Source organism: Larimichthys crocea, chromosome XXII (assembly GCF_000972845.2).
Source record: "Larimichthys crocea isolate SSNF chromosome XXII, L_crocea_2.0, whole genome shotgun sequence".
Lineage (NCBI taxonomy): Eukaryota > Metazoa > Chordata > Actinopteri > Sciaenidae > Larimichthys > Larimichthys crocea.
In genome coordinates, this window is record NC_040032.1 from 17412021 (window position 1) to 17429608 (window position 17588).

Here is a 17588-nt window from a genome sequence, read left to right on the forward strand (position 1 = left end):
CAAACACCAAAACTTCTAGCCAAACGTGGAAATATGCTCCCATGCAGCCAAGTAAGTTTGATATTTCTGCCCCTCTCTTATTTGCCCCAGTGTGCTGAGAGCGACTGGGAGCTGGGCAGGAGCAGATGGGGTGCTGGCAGCCATCTTTTACTCAGTTAGGTTGAGTAGGCACGTGGGTGGGTGTGTAAATTAGCACAAACAAGTGTGTGTGTGCGTGTGTGTGTGAGTGTGTGTGCAAGGAGGGCACAATAGGCATAATTATCTCTGCTCGAGAGGCCCAGTTAGGGAGGGGGGCTGGCGTGGAGAGGCGAAGTTCAACAATGGCTCAACCACGGGCTTTGTGTGTACAGAGCAGAGGGCTGACAAGTGTCGGCTATTATTGACTATTTACACACTACTACACACGCCTGCTCACGTGCACATGACACAGAAATGTACGCGCTTTATCGCTGCCTTTTTCCTCTCTTTGTGCACCCATCAAACACACACACACACACACACACACACACACACACACACACACATGCAGCATGAGCATGTTTACAGTGCATCAGTGTATCAGTGTCAATCAGTGTAAGAGGGAGAGATGGGAAAGCCCCTGCGAGCATATCACTCTGACAGAAATCTGGCCACTATCTCACCATTCAAGCCGAGCTGTGTGAGAATACGACGACCGAGGGAGAGCTGTGGTTTGGATTTAGACGTTTCCAATCACGTGGCTTAAAAGATAATTGCGCTTTATTAACAGAACGCCATTATTTGTGTTGGTTATCATAACATGGCGCTCGCCAAAGTAATCGCTGAGATCCGGGAACACGGTAAACAGTCAGAAAATCATGATTGGATTAGTTTCAACTTCCATGGCACTGTTCTGTTTCTTTTTAACTTGTAACTTTGTTAAAAATACAAATAAAGTTGAGTTTAGTCAGGTTATCTCCAGTTATTTAAATATATCATGAACACTACAACTTAAAGTTTATATGATGTCAAATATATAACGTCAAATGGCGTAACCATGTATTCTTTTTGGGGTTGGGTCCCCAATAATACCATGAAAATACCAATGAAAATACATTAAATACATCCTCCTTCAATGAAACCTGTCAACAGATCTGTCCCTTGTTATTTCCTGTTTATTTTCCTGTTTATTTCTGAAAACACCAACCTGTCTCAGACTTACTTAAATGTCTGCAGCACATTCATTGTTAAAGGATCTGTCATTTTTAATCACAGTATTTACATAAACATGCTTTGGGTATGTAATTTTATTGCCATTGGAAGCTGTCCTATTCACTCAACAATGCATCGTTTTAATTGGTAGGTGTGTTTAAGGTCAGTAAACAGTGAACAGCTCACTGAAGTGAAATGGCAGCCGCTGTTTCGGAGAAATAAGACAGAATATTCCTTTAAAGCACGTAAAGTAAGATTTAGCGGCATCTAGCGGTGAACTGGCTGATTGCAACCAACTAAATACCCCTCGCCTCCCAAGTGTGAAAGAACCAGGCTAAACAAATACCAATATTATCAACTTTTACTGATGTGTTTCAATAAATATCTATGGTGATGAACTGGTGACTTGTCCAGGGTGTCCCCAATATCAGCTGGGATCAGCTTGGATGGATCTATGAAGGTAGCTACAACACTTAACCAGAAGCTCAACCAACCAATCAGCCAACAGACCAGCAGTCTTAACTGGTTATACGATGATTAAACAGGACACATGTATCTGAAGTGAGCTAACATGCTAACATGACGGAAAACACGTGATGTTTACATTTATTGTTATCGTAGATCATCCCATCCTGCTCCGGTTATTCTCATCACTGGGATTTGTTATTTTTAATATTTAATGAGATGAGTAAAATAACTTCTGTCTCTGTAAAGACAGTTGTTAATCCGCACGTCTAACCACATCCAGAGTCGTTAAGGAAAGTGAAAGCAGGAAGGCTTGTGTCGAGGGTTTATGTGGCCTGGCTCAGGTTAAGAAATAGGATTTGAGTAAAGAGATTTTACCCCTTCCCTCCCGTTTTTCTTCTACTCCTTTGTTTAGGCTGGTGAAAGAGGGATTAACGCGAGGAGATTACAGCAGGCTTTACGAAGAAATTGTATCTAGGGAAATGCTTATTTACACAACAGCTCACAGCGGTGGCGAGAAGTTTGGTTCTCCATCTTCATTTCTGTGATTTTCTCTCTAATCATGTCCTAAAATGTCCTAACGTCTTCTCCCACCATATTATTTACCAAATGTCCGTCAAATATTACAAGATTATTACAAACAATGCAACTTAATGTGAACTATTTGATTTTCAGATAAGAATAGAGAAGATAACGTGTACGGGAAATAAACACTCGAAACTGAGAGCGTGTGCCACAATCAGATAATGTTAATTAAGTCTAAAATGGATGCATTCAGCATTGTGATTTCACACTTTAGTGACCCTGATGGAGAGGTTTCTTTTTTACGGTGTGTATGTGAATGCAGCTGGTTGTCCGCGGAGGGTCAGGGGACCGTGAGGAGATGTGATCAGGGATCAAAGAGGATCCCTGGTGGTCATCCAAGTGCCATGTTCCTACATGACCTCTCAATCAGACCTATTGATCCGTCTCACTATTAGCTGTCCAAACACACATAAAGGCCAGATCAACATTGCAGGCGGTGATTGACTGCGGTGGGCGGGAAGGTGAGGGAGGTGAGCCGATCAGAGACACTGCTTTGGGGTTAATGTGATGGAAAAGGAAAAAAAAGATAGCGATGCTCGTCGGCTGTTGTATGTGGATGATATGTACATAGTAAATGTCATGTGTAAGCAAGTCAATAATTCAACACGAGAGTTGTTTGCTTTCTCTGTTTCTCTCTCCGGTAAAACTCTACTAAGACGTCAGTCAACAATCCAGTATATTCGATATGCAGTGAGGATGGTGCAGAGCAAATAGCACGCACTGTTTTCTTTGTGGATCAATAACATAATAATGATACAGTATGCACACTCTGCCGGTGTTATAACAGCAACTACTGTATGTTTTGGGGATAAAGGCGTTGGAGCCCATCCATCCATTATTTTCATTATCGTACTAATTAGTTTTTCATTTAATTGTTTTGTTTCTTCCACAAGAAGCACAAGTTCAGACCCAAAGACTAAAAAAACTCGTAAATATTGATGATTCAATTTAAAAATTGTAATCGACTAATTGTAAGCGTTAGTGTAGGTGCACCCTGAAGTGGTCACCAGCCTATCAGAGACCTAAGACACATTAACAACCAGTTTCTTCACCTCCTGTGTCTTTTGACTGTGGGAGGAAACGAACATAGACACATAGAGAACATTGAGTTCTCGACAGAACCCAGACATTGTGCTCTCCAAATATATCTCTGTTTGTGATGAGAATGAAAAGAAACCTGGATGACTTCGGCACCTTGAGCAGTTTGAACTGTGATTAAGAATAAGAGGTTTTAAAAGAGGCTGATTCGGCATCCTTCCTTTTTAAAGATTCAAGATTCACTCTAGAAAAGTTCTGAGGTTCTTAATTTGAGGATTTTATTTTTCTGCAGTGTTAAACTTCTACTCCATGATACTCTACAGACCACAGACAACTGAGACCAAGTCAAGATCAAAACCAGACAGTATATAGCCTACTTAGGTAGCTAATATTCACGAAAACTCTTTGAGCACTTTTATCGGATGTCCTACACAAGTACTGGCTGCTAATTGTTTAGACAATACTAAACAATACTTTAAAATATAATTTATTTCTGACTATTGTCCATAAACGGTCGTGTCTGTCACTTCTTATAACTTTTCCACAAAAGTTAAAATAAATGCAGTCAAAAAATGTTTGCTTTGATTCCTCCAACATCTGTGACACACTGGCATGAACCTAAATTACCCGGAGCCCGCCTCGGCCTTCAGAATAAACCCCTCTACTATGATGGTGCACGATTGCCCCCAAGGATTACGTTGTAGCTGTGTAATACTCGAGATCTGTCTCAAGACCACTTTTTGAAGGTCTCGGTCTCGTCTTGTCTTGGTCTTAGTCTTGGTTGGTCTCAACCCCTCAAAGTCTTGGTTTTGCCTTGGTCTTGGACTCTTGGTTTAGATGGTCTTGACGCCAGCACTGCGTTGTAGCTTATTTTGCAGCTCCTCCTTACTCAATACTGGCTTAAAAACTTTGATGCAAAAACACAGAAAAATAAGGTCCAGGTTCAAAAATACTGAAGTCACTGCTTCCAACACAGCACTTCACCGAACACAGAACATTTTAAACACAATTTTTTACTTGTGTCGAAGCCTCTATTGTCGTTGCTGATGATGATTTCTGCAGTTTAATTTTGGTAAATGTGATATTTAATACTTTGATTCTGAGTGTTTTTCTGGTCATTTGGCGTGCTGTCCTGTCCTTTCTGGTAAACACTCTAAATGTGTGTGTGTGTGTGTGTGTGTGTGTGTGTGTGTGTTGTGTGTGTGTGTGTGTTGTGTGTGTGGCAGCAGTTAAGCTCTCTCTCTCTCCATGCTGGGCAGTGACACTCCTCTGCCACCAGCACTCTAATAGGGAGGGACCAGGCAGCTCACTCAGTGCCGCTAATGCAGCTCACTGCCCCGGGCCATGGGCTAAGCTGGAGTACACACACAAACACACACACACATACACACACACACACACATATGATGGCAGACACACACCATATATCCAACACTGTCTCTTATCTGCTGCTAAATCAACAAGGTGGAAGAGGAGTTTTTATATTTGCCGCTGGATGTTTACTTTTAGCGAGTGACATTATTTTTAAAGGGCCGGAGTTGCTTCTGCGTTTAAACCGTCGTGCTCGTGCAATTAACAGTTCAGTAAGAGTTAATGGGATATCCAGTTCAGGGGTAGGTGTTTGGACCACGGTGGCACACTTTTGTATGGTGCGGTGCATCGGGATGTGTGTGTGTGTGTGTGTGTGTGTGTGTGTGTGTGTGTGTGTGTGTATATGTGTGTGTATGTGGTTTCTCTCTCCCGGGACTCTCATTATCACTGCTGTCCCAGATGTCACCAAGCACATGAAACACACGTCATGAATAATGGAGTCCTATTTCTACATCTCTCCCCCATTTCTCTCCTATCCTCCCACCCTCTTCCCCTCCATCCCTCGTTTCCTCTGATGCTTCTACTGATGCTTAATCTCCTCGGCGCTGCCTCTATCTGAGATGGTCCATTTAGCTTTATGCAGCATCGTCGGGCCTGTCAGGTTAGGGTGGGTTTACGACGGGGAGAAGAGTTATACGTCTTTTGCATACGATGGGGTTTAAGTCTGTCCCCGACTGTCCCTTCAGCCTCCACAACATCCCCTCCCCCAGTGTTTACTGTTTAAAGTCACACAGGGCAAATTGGGACAGAGCAGTCAAGTGAAGCAGAAGAGATGTGGGTCCCATCGCAGTGGAAACTGGACTCAGCTCTGTCTGCCTAGTCCCTCTTTCTCCCCACAACCTCCACCTTTGTCTGCACCTCACCTCCGTCCCCTCAACTTTCCCCTCTTCCGCGTTGTCTGTGCACAACGCAACATACATCAGGGTCAGGGCTGGGGGAGAAATATGATTGAAAGAAGAGGTAAGCAGTCAGAATTGGTTAGGAAAAAGGACAGCAGTTAGGATTAGACAGTGAAGCGTGGCTTTTTAATGAAAACATGACAGAGCTGCGGCTTCTTCCAATGCCTCGCATCTCGCCCCCACTTCCAGAAAATGAACAAGCGACAGAGAAGAAAGCGAGAGGGTAAAAAAAAAAAAAAAGGGGGGGGGAGAGAATTGAACGCAGAGATTCAGATATTGCTCATGCAGTGTTAGTCTTAACTGGCAGCGTGACTCGTGCTCCGTCTCAACAGTTTGGTCGTGTTAACAAAGTCTCTTTTATGGAGGGGATGCAGCGGGGTGGGCTTCCATTGCACAATTAGTTGTTATACATCAGTTGTGCCAATAAAACCTGCTTTGAATGTGAATTGGAAGGAGTTAAGAAGACGCCATTCATAGATGTTAAGTAAGTGTGCAGCAGAATAAAAGCCAGGAAAGTGTATATATTTAATTGGCTGACACCTGCTTCTACTTGGGCTTTTAATGTACACAGCAGAGAGAGCGGAGAGAGCAAAAGGGAGGGTGGAGTGGGCTCTCGCTTTGAATACAAATGCAACACCCCCTTTTTTTTTTTGCATAAAGGAGTGGAGAACACAGACATGGACTGTTATCTCCTCCTCAGTTTAACCCTCCATCTTTCTCCTCTACTGTCTTCTCCTCCTTCCAGCACCCGTTCCTCTCTGAGTCAAGTCCACCAGTGCTCATTTCCCGCTTTAACACATTCCTCTGCTGCAAAACTGGACGACTGCCATTCACTGACTCCGCTGTGCTAATTTTATTGCATAGTTTATTATTTTTCATTCCAGCAGGGAAATATTTTTTGTCCTATTTTAAGCCCGGTAGGTGTTTCCGTATCCGTGTGTGTGTGTGCCTAGCATGTCTGCATTTGTGAGCACCAAGCATATTCCAGCACCGCAGAGAATATCTCCAGAATACGCTGCGTTTTTTCCTCTTCTTTCTTCTTCTTTCTGTGACAGTCACAAGTCTTTGATCCGCTCCTCCTCACCCTCTCTCTTCTCACCTTCTTTCAAATTCTTGCCGTTGAGAAGCAAGGGTATGAGACGGAGGTACAGAATGCAGTTATTTTTTTCCATCGTCAAGCTCAGAACATTGCCGGGTTTTTTTTTTTTTTTACACCTTTCGTCGTTGAAAGGGTTTTAATTTGTTTGCAACATTACGATAACAAACTAAACTGTGACGTTCGTGCGCCTTATGTCTTCATTTGCGCTTTGGCAGTACACAGGAGACAAAATCTTTGTCTGTCATCAAGCTTACAATCAGATCACTGCAGATACATCCAGAAAATATAAAGTTTAAAGTCCAAAGCTTTTTTATTTTACTATACCTGTCTTCTCTTTCAGTAGTTTATTGGTGAAAATGAATTGGTTTGCAGGTAATACTCATTGACAGTATAAAGAATGGACGTCACCCACAGGTTTCTGAGTGAAGCTCAGAGTGTGGTGGCTCTGGCCACCGCCATCTTGGTAGTCTTGCCTCTTCCGCCTCCTGGCTAATCTAAAAATCAGCAAAGACGTGGATCATCAGTGGACCTGAAGCAAACTGAATGAAGCCTGGGTGCTCAAACAAGCCATTTGTAACGCCACCTAACTGTCAATCAAAGTGTCCATGCTGTTAATTATGCATAACTTTAAGCCATAATATAATTTGAACAGGTGAGTTAAATAAATATTCAGACTCAGTACAGCTGTCATGAACAGGGAAATTAGCTATAGAGACCAAAACAGTTTTTTGTACCAGGCTGTAAACATGTTTATTTCTGCTGTGAAGTTTGACATTTTAACATGGGGACTTATGGAGACTGACTCACTTCTGGAGCCAGCCTAAAGTGGACGTTTGAGGAACTGCAGTTTTTGGCACTTCTGCATTGGCTTCACTTCACAGCCACAGAAGTTGCTGCTTGTTTTTAAATTTTTTAAATTTTATTTTTAAAGTTAAAGTTTAAGGTCAAATGCATACCAGTCTCCTCTTTGAACAGTTTGTTGGTGAAGATCAGTTTACAGGTGAGGCTCCTTCACAAATCTGGACTTCTGGTTTTAATTTCAGAGCTGTTTTTATGAATAGAGTTCAGTGCAGGGAAATTACACATCATCTTTTATTTTATATTCACTCCTCACATCCGTGATCCACTCAAAAGGCAGATTAATAGACTATGTTGTGCATACTTATGCGTATCAAAGCCTCAGGTAATGTGTCGATACGTCAGCTCGTGTGTAATCGTAAGGTAACAGTTTCATTGAGTTTTTCAAGTCAATTTCTTTCCAATCTTCCAACTTTAGATCACATCTCTTTAATGGATAAACATGTTGTGCTGTAGGCATCTAACTAAGGATTTCTACTGTTGTCGATTTGTGGAGGAGTGAAACCTTCTGACCCTCCGCTGTTTTGGCACATTTTACTCCTTGTGCTGAATTATAGTCGTCATAATGAGCAGTGAAAATACGCTAACCTTCATTTAACTGGGAGAAGCCTTCAAGGCAAGGAACCACTGCCTTTGACCATCAACAGTGTGAGTAAGATGGAGACTCCAGGGATCAGATTGTAGTGATCTGCCCGAAGGAAAACATGGATGTGAGTTCGACAGCTCATTAGCCTTTTCCAAACTGATTAGATATGGTCCACGCCGGGGAACTCCCAAAGGAACGCCAGTGTTTGTACTCAGAGCTGTGAACGCTGCATGATCACACCGTCAACTTTAGCATCTGTTTTGCTTTGTACACAACAAAAAAAAACAATATTTCAGAAAGGTTAGTCTTATAAAATAATTCCTGCTAAGAGAGGAAAAAGGTTGTCTCCTAAAATAGACTAGTCTAGATAGAAATTTGCCCCTCTAAAGCATGTAGGTCAGATTCATTTCCAAGAGCTAAATTAGTTTCCTGTTGAGGGTAGAGAAGTCCAACTCAGTTTCCAAACTGCACATAAAACAGCCAATGAGCAGGCAACAAGTAACTACTTGTTATCCTTATTTTGAAGCACAGATTTGGACTAAACTGCCTTTGAAACCAGAAAACTTCAGATTGAGAATCAGAAAACGGGAAAACTTTTTTAAAGAGTGTGTTATGTTTTTGGAAAATATTTGCAATTGGATGCAAAGCTGCTCCCCTCCCCGCTGGCATCTACCACCAGTTCACCATTCTGGTTTTTGCAGCCGTACAGCCGCACAGAGGGTTTCACTGTTTCGTCCTTGACGATTGTAAACACGTCGTGCTTTAATAATTGCTGAAAGTACACCGAAAAATCGTAACAGGATGGCAGTGAGAAGACCCTAGCAACAGGGAGAGGATGAAGAAAGCGTGAGAGTGGGAGGGAGGGGGAAAGATGCAGAACATCAATAAATAATGGCCCCACTGAGGAGGTGGAAATATGGGCCTCGTTATCTTTGCGCCGACGCCTTCATTTGCATGTGAGAAAATGAGGCTGCTACGAAACACACACACACACACACGGTGCACACACACACACACACACACACACAAACACTCCTGGACCCACACGGGCTACAGTATATATCCTATTTATAGACTCTGTCATGCTTTTATTTTTTCCTATTCTCCCTCGCACATTTATACTTCCATTATTTTCCCTTTTCTTTCCTCCTCTTTGGAATTTGTTATAGCCGCAGGTCTGGCCTGCCGTGTGATGGCGAGGCCACGGGCATTTTGTTGGATTAAAAAATAAATAAAGCGCGAGCAAACCGTTATTACACAGGAGAGGTTCATTAAGGACATACAGTACAATTAATTTGAGTAGTGCTACTTTATTTTTTACATTACATACATACACACATAGCATAGAGTTAACAGAGGACACTCAGTCACAGGGTAGCTGCGGGTTTTAAATGTCGTGTTCAGACGTGGATTTAAATCAGCTTCAAATGAAAGCATAAGGGTAGATACATATAGGACTCTGTGGCTGGGAAGTGAAGCCAATGCGGTCTGCATTTCCTCAAATATCCACTTGAGGCTGGTTACAGAAGGAGTCAGTCTCCATGTTTAAATACAGAAATAAACATGTTTACAGCGTGGTACAAAGAACTGTTTTGTCTCTATAGCTAATTTCCCAGGTCATAACAACTGTACTGAGTCTGAATTTTTATTTCACTCACCTGTTCAAATTATATTAAGCCTTAAAGTTATGAATAATTTGATTGACAGGTAGGTGGCATTACTAATGGCTTGTTTGAGCACCCAGGCTTCATTCGTCTTTGCCCATTTTTAGAGGAAGAGGCAGGACTGCCAACCATGGCGACAGCCACAGTTACCACACTCTGAGCTTCACAGTGACTCTTCAGAAACCGTTGTGAAGCAAAAAACATACAATTGAAAATGAAAAATATGGAAAAGATGAAGTAGGGGAATGCAGAGAAATATAGTTTTTTTTGTTGATTGTAAGAAAACAATTAAATTCTTTAATGAATAATACACATTCCTGTTACACACAATATTCCTGCATTTAGCACTCATGAGTAATGATTAGAAAAGCTCCTCTCTGGACCCCATCTGCATCAGGAATACATGAACAATTTTGCACAATTTTCCTCCATGAATGGGTCTCATTGAGACTCTGACCGAAATCCAACAATGTTGACATCCTCTAGGCGATGCAGCTTCTTTCAAAAAAGCTTCTTTCTGGGTGAAAGAACTCTTTAAAGAACCATTTAGAAAAATACTTAAACCGCTAAATAGCGGATGGAGGATCCATGAGTGATTCTATTTTTTACCTAATGGTGCTTTTAGTTTCAGTTCGTGGTGTTTTGCAAAACAAAAAAAAAAAAGCTCGCCCGAACAGACGCTAGAACGGCTGAATTTGCATGTCTGAATCTATACAGTCTTTTGAAGAAGCCACGAAAAAAAAACATATGAATCTACTGTTTTACTATAAAGCCTGACGGCACACTTTGTGTCTTTCTTCTAGTTATTTTAACAAATAAACACACACGTTTGAGACATATTCATATGGAGTTAAAGCAGAGGACAAACGCCTCAGAGAGGGACTAAAACATCACAGGTTCATGCAATTGTGGCACAATTTGAAAAACAAATTATGCAACACTAACAACCGCAGACTACTTGGAGCTGCACGCATGCATGCATGCATGTTTCACTGCAGCTGTGTGTGTGATTGTGTGTGTTTTATGCACATTGGCTCTGTTTCCCATTATCTAGTCAAGTCAGCATGAATAAAAGCTGAGGGAGCACAGTGATTTAGTAATTAATATTTTACACTGTCTGCCACTCTGCTTGGAGACTGAGAGCGAGAGACGAGAAGAGGGTTCACATGCGCGGGGAGATGAAGAGAGAGTCGACCAAAGATCAACTGATTGTTGCGCTTACGAGTCGCTCGGTCAAGATGGACGGATATTAAGGGCAATGATGTGACGTGCGTTGTGTAATCAGTGTTGTTTCATAGGCGTCGCTGCCGATGGGTTGAATTCAGTCTTCTGCTGAAGACAGAAAGTCTGGCTCTGACAGATCCAGCTGACTCTTTCCCTCCCTCCCTCCCTCCCTCCCTCTCTCTCTCTCTCTCCCTGCCTATGTCAGAGTGTTGTGACAGGCGAGTCGTCGGTGTTGTGGGAGTAGCAGTCTTAAAGTGCTCATTATCCTGTAAGGCTTCATTCTGGGGGGCAAACAAAGGCTGCTGTGAAATTGCAGCCTGTGCCTCCTCTCGGGTCATACAGTATATTCCATGCAAACACATGCACAGTCCATAACTGCTACCTTCAGTGTTCCCGCTAAACCCTCCGCAAGACCTCGACAAACACAGCGCCTGTAGATGAAATATTGATGCTGATAGACACACAGGTGCACCTGAACGCAGCCAATCGAGCTGCTGGCCTGAAGCTTCGACGCTAAAAGATACAGCTGATGTTTAACCTACTAACCTTTTTGTATAGCAATAACCGTTTTGAAAACATAAAGACAAATTTTTGGTTTGATTGTTTGAGAATGTGTGATGACTTTATCAGCTGAAGGTTTTAGTTGCACCCATTAGCAAGAGGTCACCAAGGAATATACTCCAGAAAGTTGTTACAATTCCAGTTTTGTTTGGATCTTTATTTCCTATAAATGCGGATGCGAACGGATGTGACTCGTTCTGTTTGTGCTGCAGCTGCTGGAGCTAATTGCAGCTGTTCTAGTCAAAGTTTTAAAACCCCACCAGAAGTGGTACGGCCCGTTTCAGAAGCGTTTCTCCGCTCAGGCCGAGAATATGCAGCTGTTCTAGTTTTGATGGACGCTGCAAGCAAGCTTGCATTAATCTGCACAGAGCAGCCCGAGCTAGCCGAAGTCAGACGTCAGACGGCATAGAGAATCTGGTCAATTCTAACAAAAAAAAACCCACCTCGTACAAACTGATTGCAAAAACAGACAAAAGGGAAACTATTTATCGACGTAGTACATTTACTTATAGTTGAAGCATGTAAACCAAGACAAAAATGACCAAATCTGAGAAAGTTAACAAAGTCTGGCAGAAACACTCCTGGTGGGGTTTGAAGTCACGTAGAGTAAGGGCCAAAACAGCCGTGACGTGTCCAGTGGGGTTCCACCATAAACTGGAGCTTCAGATCCATTTAACCAACCTATATCCCCCTCCATTAATGAGATACATTGATTTATTGAATAAGGAATAAGCTCCATGAAATTCAAGAAAATACTTTGTATTAACAGTCATACATGGACGTCTCTCATCTCGATGCCTCTATCTACTTCCAGTCACAGCACATCGTGACACACTTGATCTTTGGCCTTTCGTTTTTGTCACCACACTTAAAAGGGAAGAATATTTAGATAGTTTGGGGACGATACGATGAGTTTTACATTGTGTGTATAAAGGGACGGTAAATCTGCCTCTGCTCTGTCTATGGGTGGTGTAAATGACCGCTGTGTGTCCTCCAGGCCTTGAAAGAGTGCCAGGTTTTGGGAAGCAACATTATCAGGCAGGTAGTGCCAACTGTTCAGGCAGCTGTTTCTTCTTAGCACAATACGGTTTTGCTTTGAGCACAATGGTTTTGTACCAGGGCGATCATCTTTTTTTCTGTTTCTGTCAGCAGGTTTCATTTCGAGGATATTAATGTAAGTCTTTACCGGTTGTGTCTTCCTCAGGTAACAGGTTCTCGCTGACCTCCTTCGGAGCTCTTTACATCTCTGATGTTCAGAAGGAGGATGCCCTCTCCACATACCGGTGCATCACCAAACATAAGTACAGCGGCGAGACGCGCCAAAGCAATGGAGCCAGGCTCTCTGTTATGGGTGAGCCGCTTTACTCATAATAGTTTGATATTTCTCTTTACCTTGATCAAAAAAAAATAACCCTATCTCTGCCCTCCAGACCCCAACGAGTCCTCACCCACCATCCTGGACAGTTTCCAAGCAGGGGAGTTGTACGCAGGTCAGAGTATCGAGCTCCCCTGCACAGCGGGAGGTTACCCCAGCCCCACCGTGCGCTGGCTGAAAGATGGTCGCCCGCTGCCCTCAGATGCCCGCTGGACACGGCGTTTGACAGGGCTGACCATCAGCGACCTGAGGCAGGAGGACAGCGGCAGCTACGCCTGCGAGGTCACCAACAGTTTTGGCTCAAAGGAGGTGTCGGGACAGCTTCATGTTATAGGTGTGTGAGCACAACTACACACACATTCACGAAACAACCTGACAGACTCCCACGCTGTCTTCTCCGTGAATCAGCCTGGCAAACTCCTCTCCTTTTGGTTCGAGGCACACACACACACACACACACACACACACACACACATATATATATATTTATATATAAGTTGCAGCCCAGAGTGTGTCTGTAACAAACGTGTGTGAGCTGTATGATGCCCCGTCACATCAGGTCTCAAAAAGAGAAGACAGGGCAATAATCCACTGAGACTGAATCCGTAACATAGCTGCCAGCACAATTCACCATCAGAGAGACATGAGAGGGGTGAGGAAGACGGAGATAAACACGAGGGGTCACAGAAGGGACGACCAGACATCCAGACACTGCTGGAATGACTTTATCTCCGGTGTAATATGAAGATAATAAGAGAATAAATGCACATTGTGGAAAGTATACAAAGAAACAAAGAGCGAGAGAAGGCGAGACAGAGGGAGAGAATAGAGAGGCGGTAGGCTTTGCCAGTGGGCACATCATGGCAGCACACTCTGTGACTCTGACAGGGTGAGGAGGGGGGTTGGGAGGCACAGAGATGCCCCCCAGCACACACCACCAGCTGCCTTATTGCTCACTGACATTTTCGCACACACACACACACACACACGCACACGCACACACACACTCACACACACAGACACACTTAACACACACAAGTGGACAGAGATGTGAAGAGATATCTCCAGCTGCTTTTTTAATGAGTGCGTCGAACTGATTGAGTCACCGCCGCTGATTGCGCCCTCTCTCCCTCTCCCTTTCTCCTCGTCTCTGTGAGTGTGTAAACGCCGACTGTATCTACGAATCCACGTGTCATATTTTGAATCCAGCCGAATGATTTTGGAGATGCAAAAAAAAAAAAAAATGGTTGAAAATAAGACCAGATTTATTTCTTCAACCCACATAATAAAAAAAAAGAATTTGAGGTGCATGATAATTATCAGTCTAAAAACTAAAATTACTGCCGATGGCTGATAAGATGATGACACATGTCACACCAGTATGTCTATTGTATGGGAGTTTCCAGGTGTAAAGCTGAAATGGATAGTAAAGTTACATATTTTATTGCTTAGCGTCTGAGCCAAGTTGCATTCCTTGAATGGCCCATCTTAACAGCTGTCATCCCGATCATTACAACAAATTTATGAAGAACAAAGAGAAACAGACACCAGTGGGAAAAAAAGCATCAGGAAGAAGGTCAGGCATTTTAATATGTTAATTCCACTACAGGAGAGCTGATCTTCTCTGCAACTAGGTGGAAAAAGGTATCGGCCAAAATTATTAACCTGCATACCGAATATTGGCAAAAATCGTGCATCATTAATAAATAGGATTGAATAACTTCACTCATTGTGGTCGGTCTGAGTACTTGATGGTCTGAATAAATCTCAAAATTTGTCGCTTTTTAGAAATAAATACGCTAAAAGGCTCTGAAAAGTCACTAAATCTAGCAAAAAAGTGATTTTGTGTCACCCACCATTTTAAAGCTCAAAATCTGTGGTGTCGCCTCCATGTTGGTAGTCCTGCCTCTTCTGCCTCCTAACTAATCTAAAAATCAGAACCATGGTTCATCAACGTACCTGAGGTGGGCCAAATGACCACTGCTTAAACAAGCCATCTGTAACAGCAACTACTTGTCAGTCAAGGCATCCATGCTATTAACTGTGTATAACTTTAAGCTTTAATATAATTTAAACAACAACAATCACGGGTAATCTATAATTTCAACAATAAATGAATGAATAACAACTAATAAACCCTTTGTACTTATGATTAACGGCAAAGCTATGCCATAATTATAAGAATAATTTCATAGTTTTATTAAATCAAGATACAGATCAGCTTAATCTTTGTTCTAACAAACGTGTGTCCTTCTCTCAGATCCACTACGAGTGACCTTGTCTCCCAAGAACCTGAAAACTGGCATCAGCAGCACACTGTTCTTCACCTGCACTGTGGAGGGCTCCCCAGAATACACCATCAGCTGGTTCAGCAACACGGAGCCCATTGTCCCCGACCAGCACATCTCCATCCAGGGACAACACAACGACACCCTGCAGATCACCGCAGCACAGAAGTTCCACTCTGGGGCCTACCAGTGCTTCGCCTCCCGAAAGGGCCACACTGCTCAGGACTTTTCCATTATTCTGCTAGAGGGTATGTGCACAGAGACTGTCAACAACACATTATGTATGAATGGGGACGCAGCAGGCTTTTTATTACAGCACTTTAACCTCAAAATGACAAGAAATTTGAAGCCTCTTTTATTCTTTTCTGAATACCGATGCATAAATTGCCTTCGCAAATGTCACCTATGTTTAATCTCTCTCTCTCTGTCTCCTCTCAGATGGTACTCCTCGTATTGTGTCTTCCTTCAGCGAGCGGGTGGTGAACCCCGGCGAGCCTTTCTCCCTCATGTGCGCAGCCAAAGGAGCCCCGCCACCCTCCATCACCTGGACGCTGGACGATGAGCCTGTGGTGCGAGACTCCACCTACAAGACCAGCCAGTACACCCTGTCGGACGGCCTGACTGTGTCGCACGTCAACGTCAGCAGCCCGCTCATTCGAGATGGGGGAGTGTATCGTTGCGTCGCACGCAACTCGGCCGGTAGCGCCGAGTACCAAGCGCGCATAAACGTAAGAGGTGCCTGTCTGCTTTTCAATATAAATGCACTCTACACCTGACTCTATACAGACACACAAGGACTAGTGAGAGGCATAGATGAGTTTGCATGTCACATGCGATTATCTGTCTGTCTGTCTATCTATCTATCTATCTATCTATCTATCTATCTATTTATCTATCTATCTATCTATCTATCTATCTACATTTAGATACACAGAATATCTGATTAGACTCAATCAACAATATCCTCAATCAGATTTGAGTAAAGGGAGCATAACTAACCTCCCCGTCCACCTGTCAACTTGCCCCAATCACTCTATCCCTCAACCTTTATCTCTTCTCCTCCTGCTGTCTCCGTGGCTGCTCCCTTACTCTGCCATGACCTCCCTCACCTCATCTGCCCCTCTCTTCCGACCTCTCTGTCTCTCTCTCTCTCTCTCTCTCTGTGTCTCCTCCCTCCATCCCCTCCCTCTCTTCCCTGTGTCTCCAGGTCCACCCCGAATCAGACCCATGCGGGACATCACAGCAGTGGCGGGAAGGAACACCTACATAACGTGCCGCGTGATTGGCTACCCGTATTACTCCATCAAGTGGCTGAAGGACGGCATGCAGCTGCCTGATAATCATCGTCAAGTGGTGTTTGAGAACGGCACCCTGAGGCTGACGGACGTGCAGAAGGGCGCGGACGAGGGCACCTACTTGTGTAGCGTTCTGATCCAACCCCAGGTGTCAATCAACCAGACGGTCCATGTTACTGTCAAAGGTAAGCAAGGCGATAAGAATGGATTCAAATGGAGTGCATTAGGTAAAACATACAGCCATCTTATCATGAAGTGACGCTGCAATAGAGACAGAATGACCCATTGACCTGATCGGGATATTTCTGATATTTCGGGGAAGAAAGAAAGAAAGCTTAAATCAAGATTTGATCTTTTGGTGCCTTTTTTACCTTTGAAAAAAAAAAGAGTTTAGCAGATTTCTGGATGTCACTACTGATCAGTGTTATAGTCCAACTAAACCTGAGATCAAGTCATGACCAAGACCAGACAGTGTAAAGCCTACATAGGTAGCTAATATTCACGAAAACTCATTGGGTGAAGGTTCACCAAGGGTCGCCTTGAAGTATTTACAAACTGCAGTGTGTTCTTTCGGACGCTGTTTTGCAGATGAAGTCTTTATAGTAGGAAGGAAGGTAAATTTTATTCCAGAAGATTTGACTGATGTCTTCTCCTGACAAACAAACAAACAAATAAGTCTGGCAATTAAGATATATCCCCGAAGTTGTCTTCTTGACCGGTCTTTAAATAAATCGATTCTGAGTCGAGACCTGTCTCCGAGACCGATCTTGAGTACTACAATACTGCTATCCATGTTCTAGACTGTGCAGATCACAGTTAGTTAGCATTCAGTTTTTCTATTCATTTATCTAACTAACAACAAAAAAGCAGCCCGACGTCACACTGCTGTCAATCAAATCTCCACACTGAAATTTCTCTTGAACTGGGTCTATCCAGGTGGATTCATGGACTAAACTCACAATTTAGTCACAACTGTGGGTCACAATTTACTCTGCAAAATAGCGACGCGAAGACGTTTAATTTGGTTTGTGTCCGATGGTTTGAGAGGGAGAGCGCAAGCATTGGTTGAGAGACGTAGACAGTGAATGAGTGAACGAGTGAGTGAGTGAG

The 17588-nt window shown here is 43.2% G+C and overlaps 1 protein-coding gene across 2 annotated transcripts in view; it reads left to right on the forward strand.

Moving 5' to 3' along the window:
• LOC104919723 (Down syndrome cell adhesion molecule-like protein 1 homolog) overlaps positions 1 to 17588 on the forward strand; it is a 53838-nt gene that overhangs the window by 18795 nt on the left and 17455 nt on the right. For both annotated transcript variants that reach the window (XM_019276481.2, XM_010731792.3), the window contains exons 4-8: positions 12725 to 12871; positions 12951 to 13229; positions 15156 to 15431; positions 15622 to 15918; positions 16391 to 16663. In XM_019276481.2, coding sequence (XP_019132026.1) covers positions 12725 to 12871; positions 12951 to 13229; positions 15156 to 15431; positions 15622 to 15918; positions 16391 to 16663 — 1272 coding nt within the window. The remainder of the gene's footprint in view (positions 1 to 12724; positions 12872 to 12950; positions 13230 to 15155; positions 15432 to 15621; positions 15919 to 16390; positions 16664 to 17588) is intronic.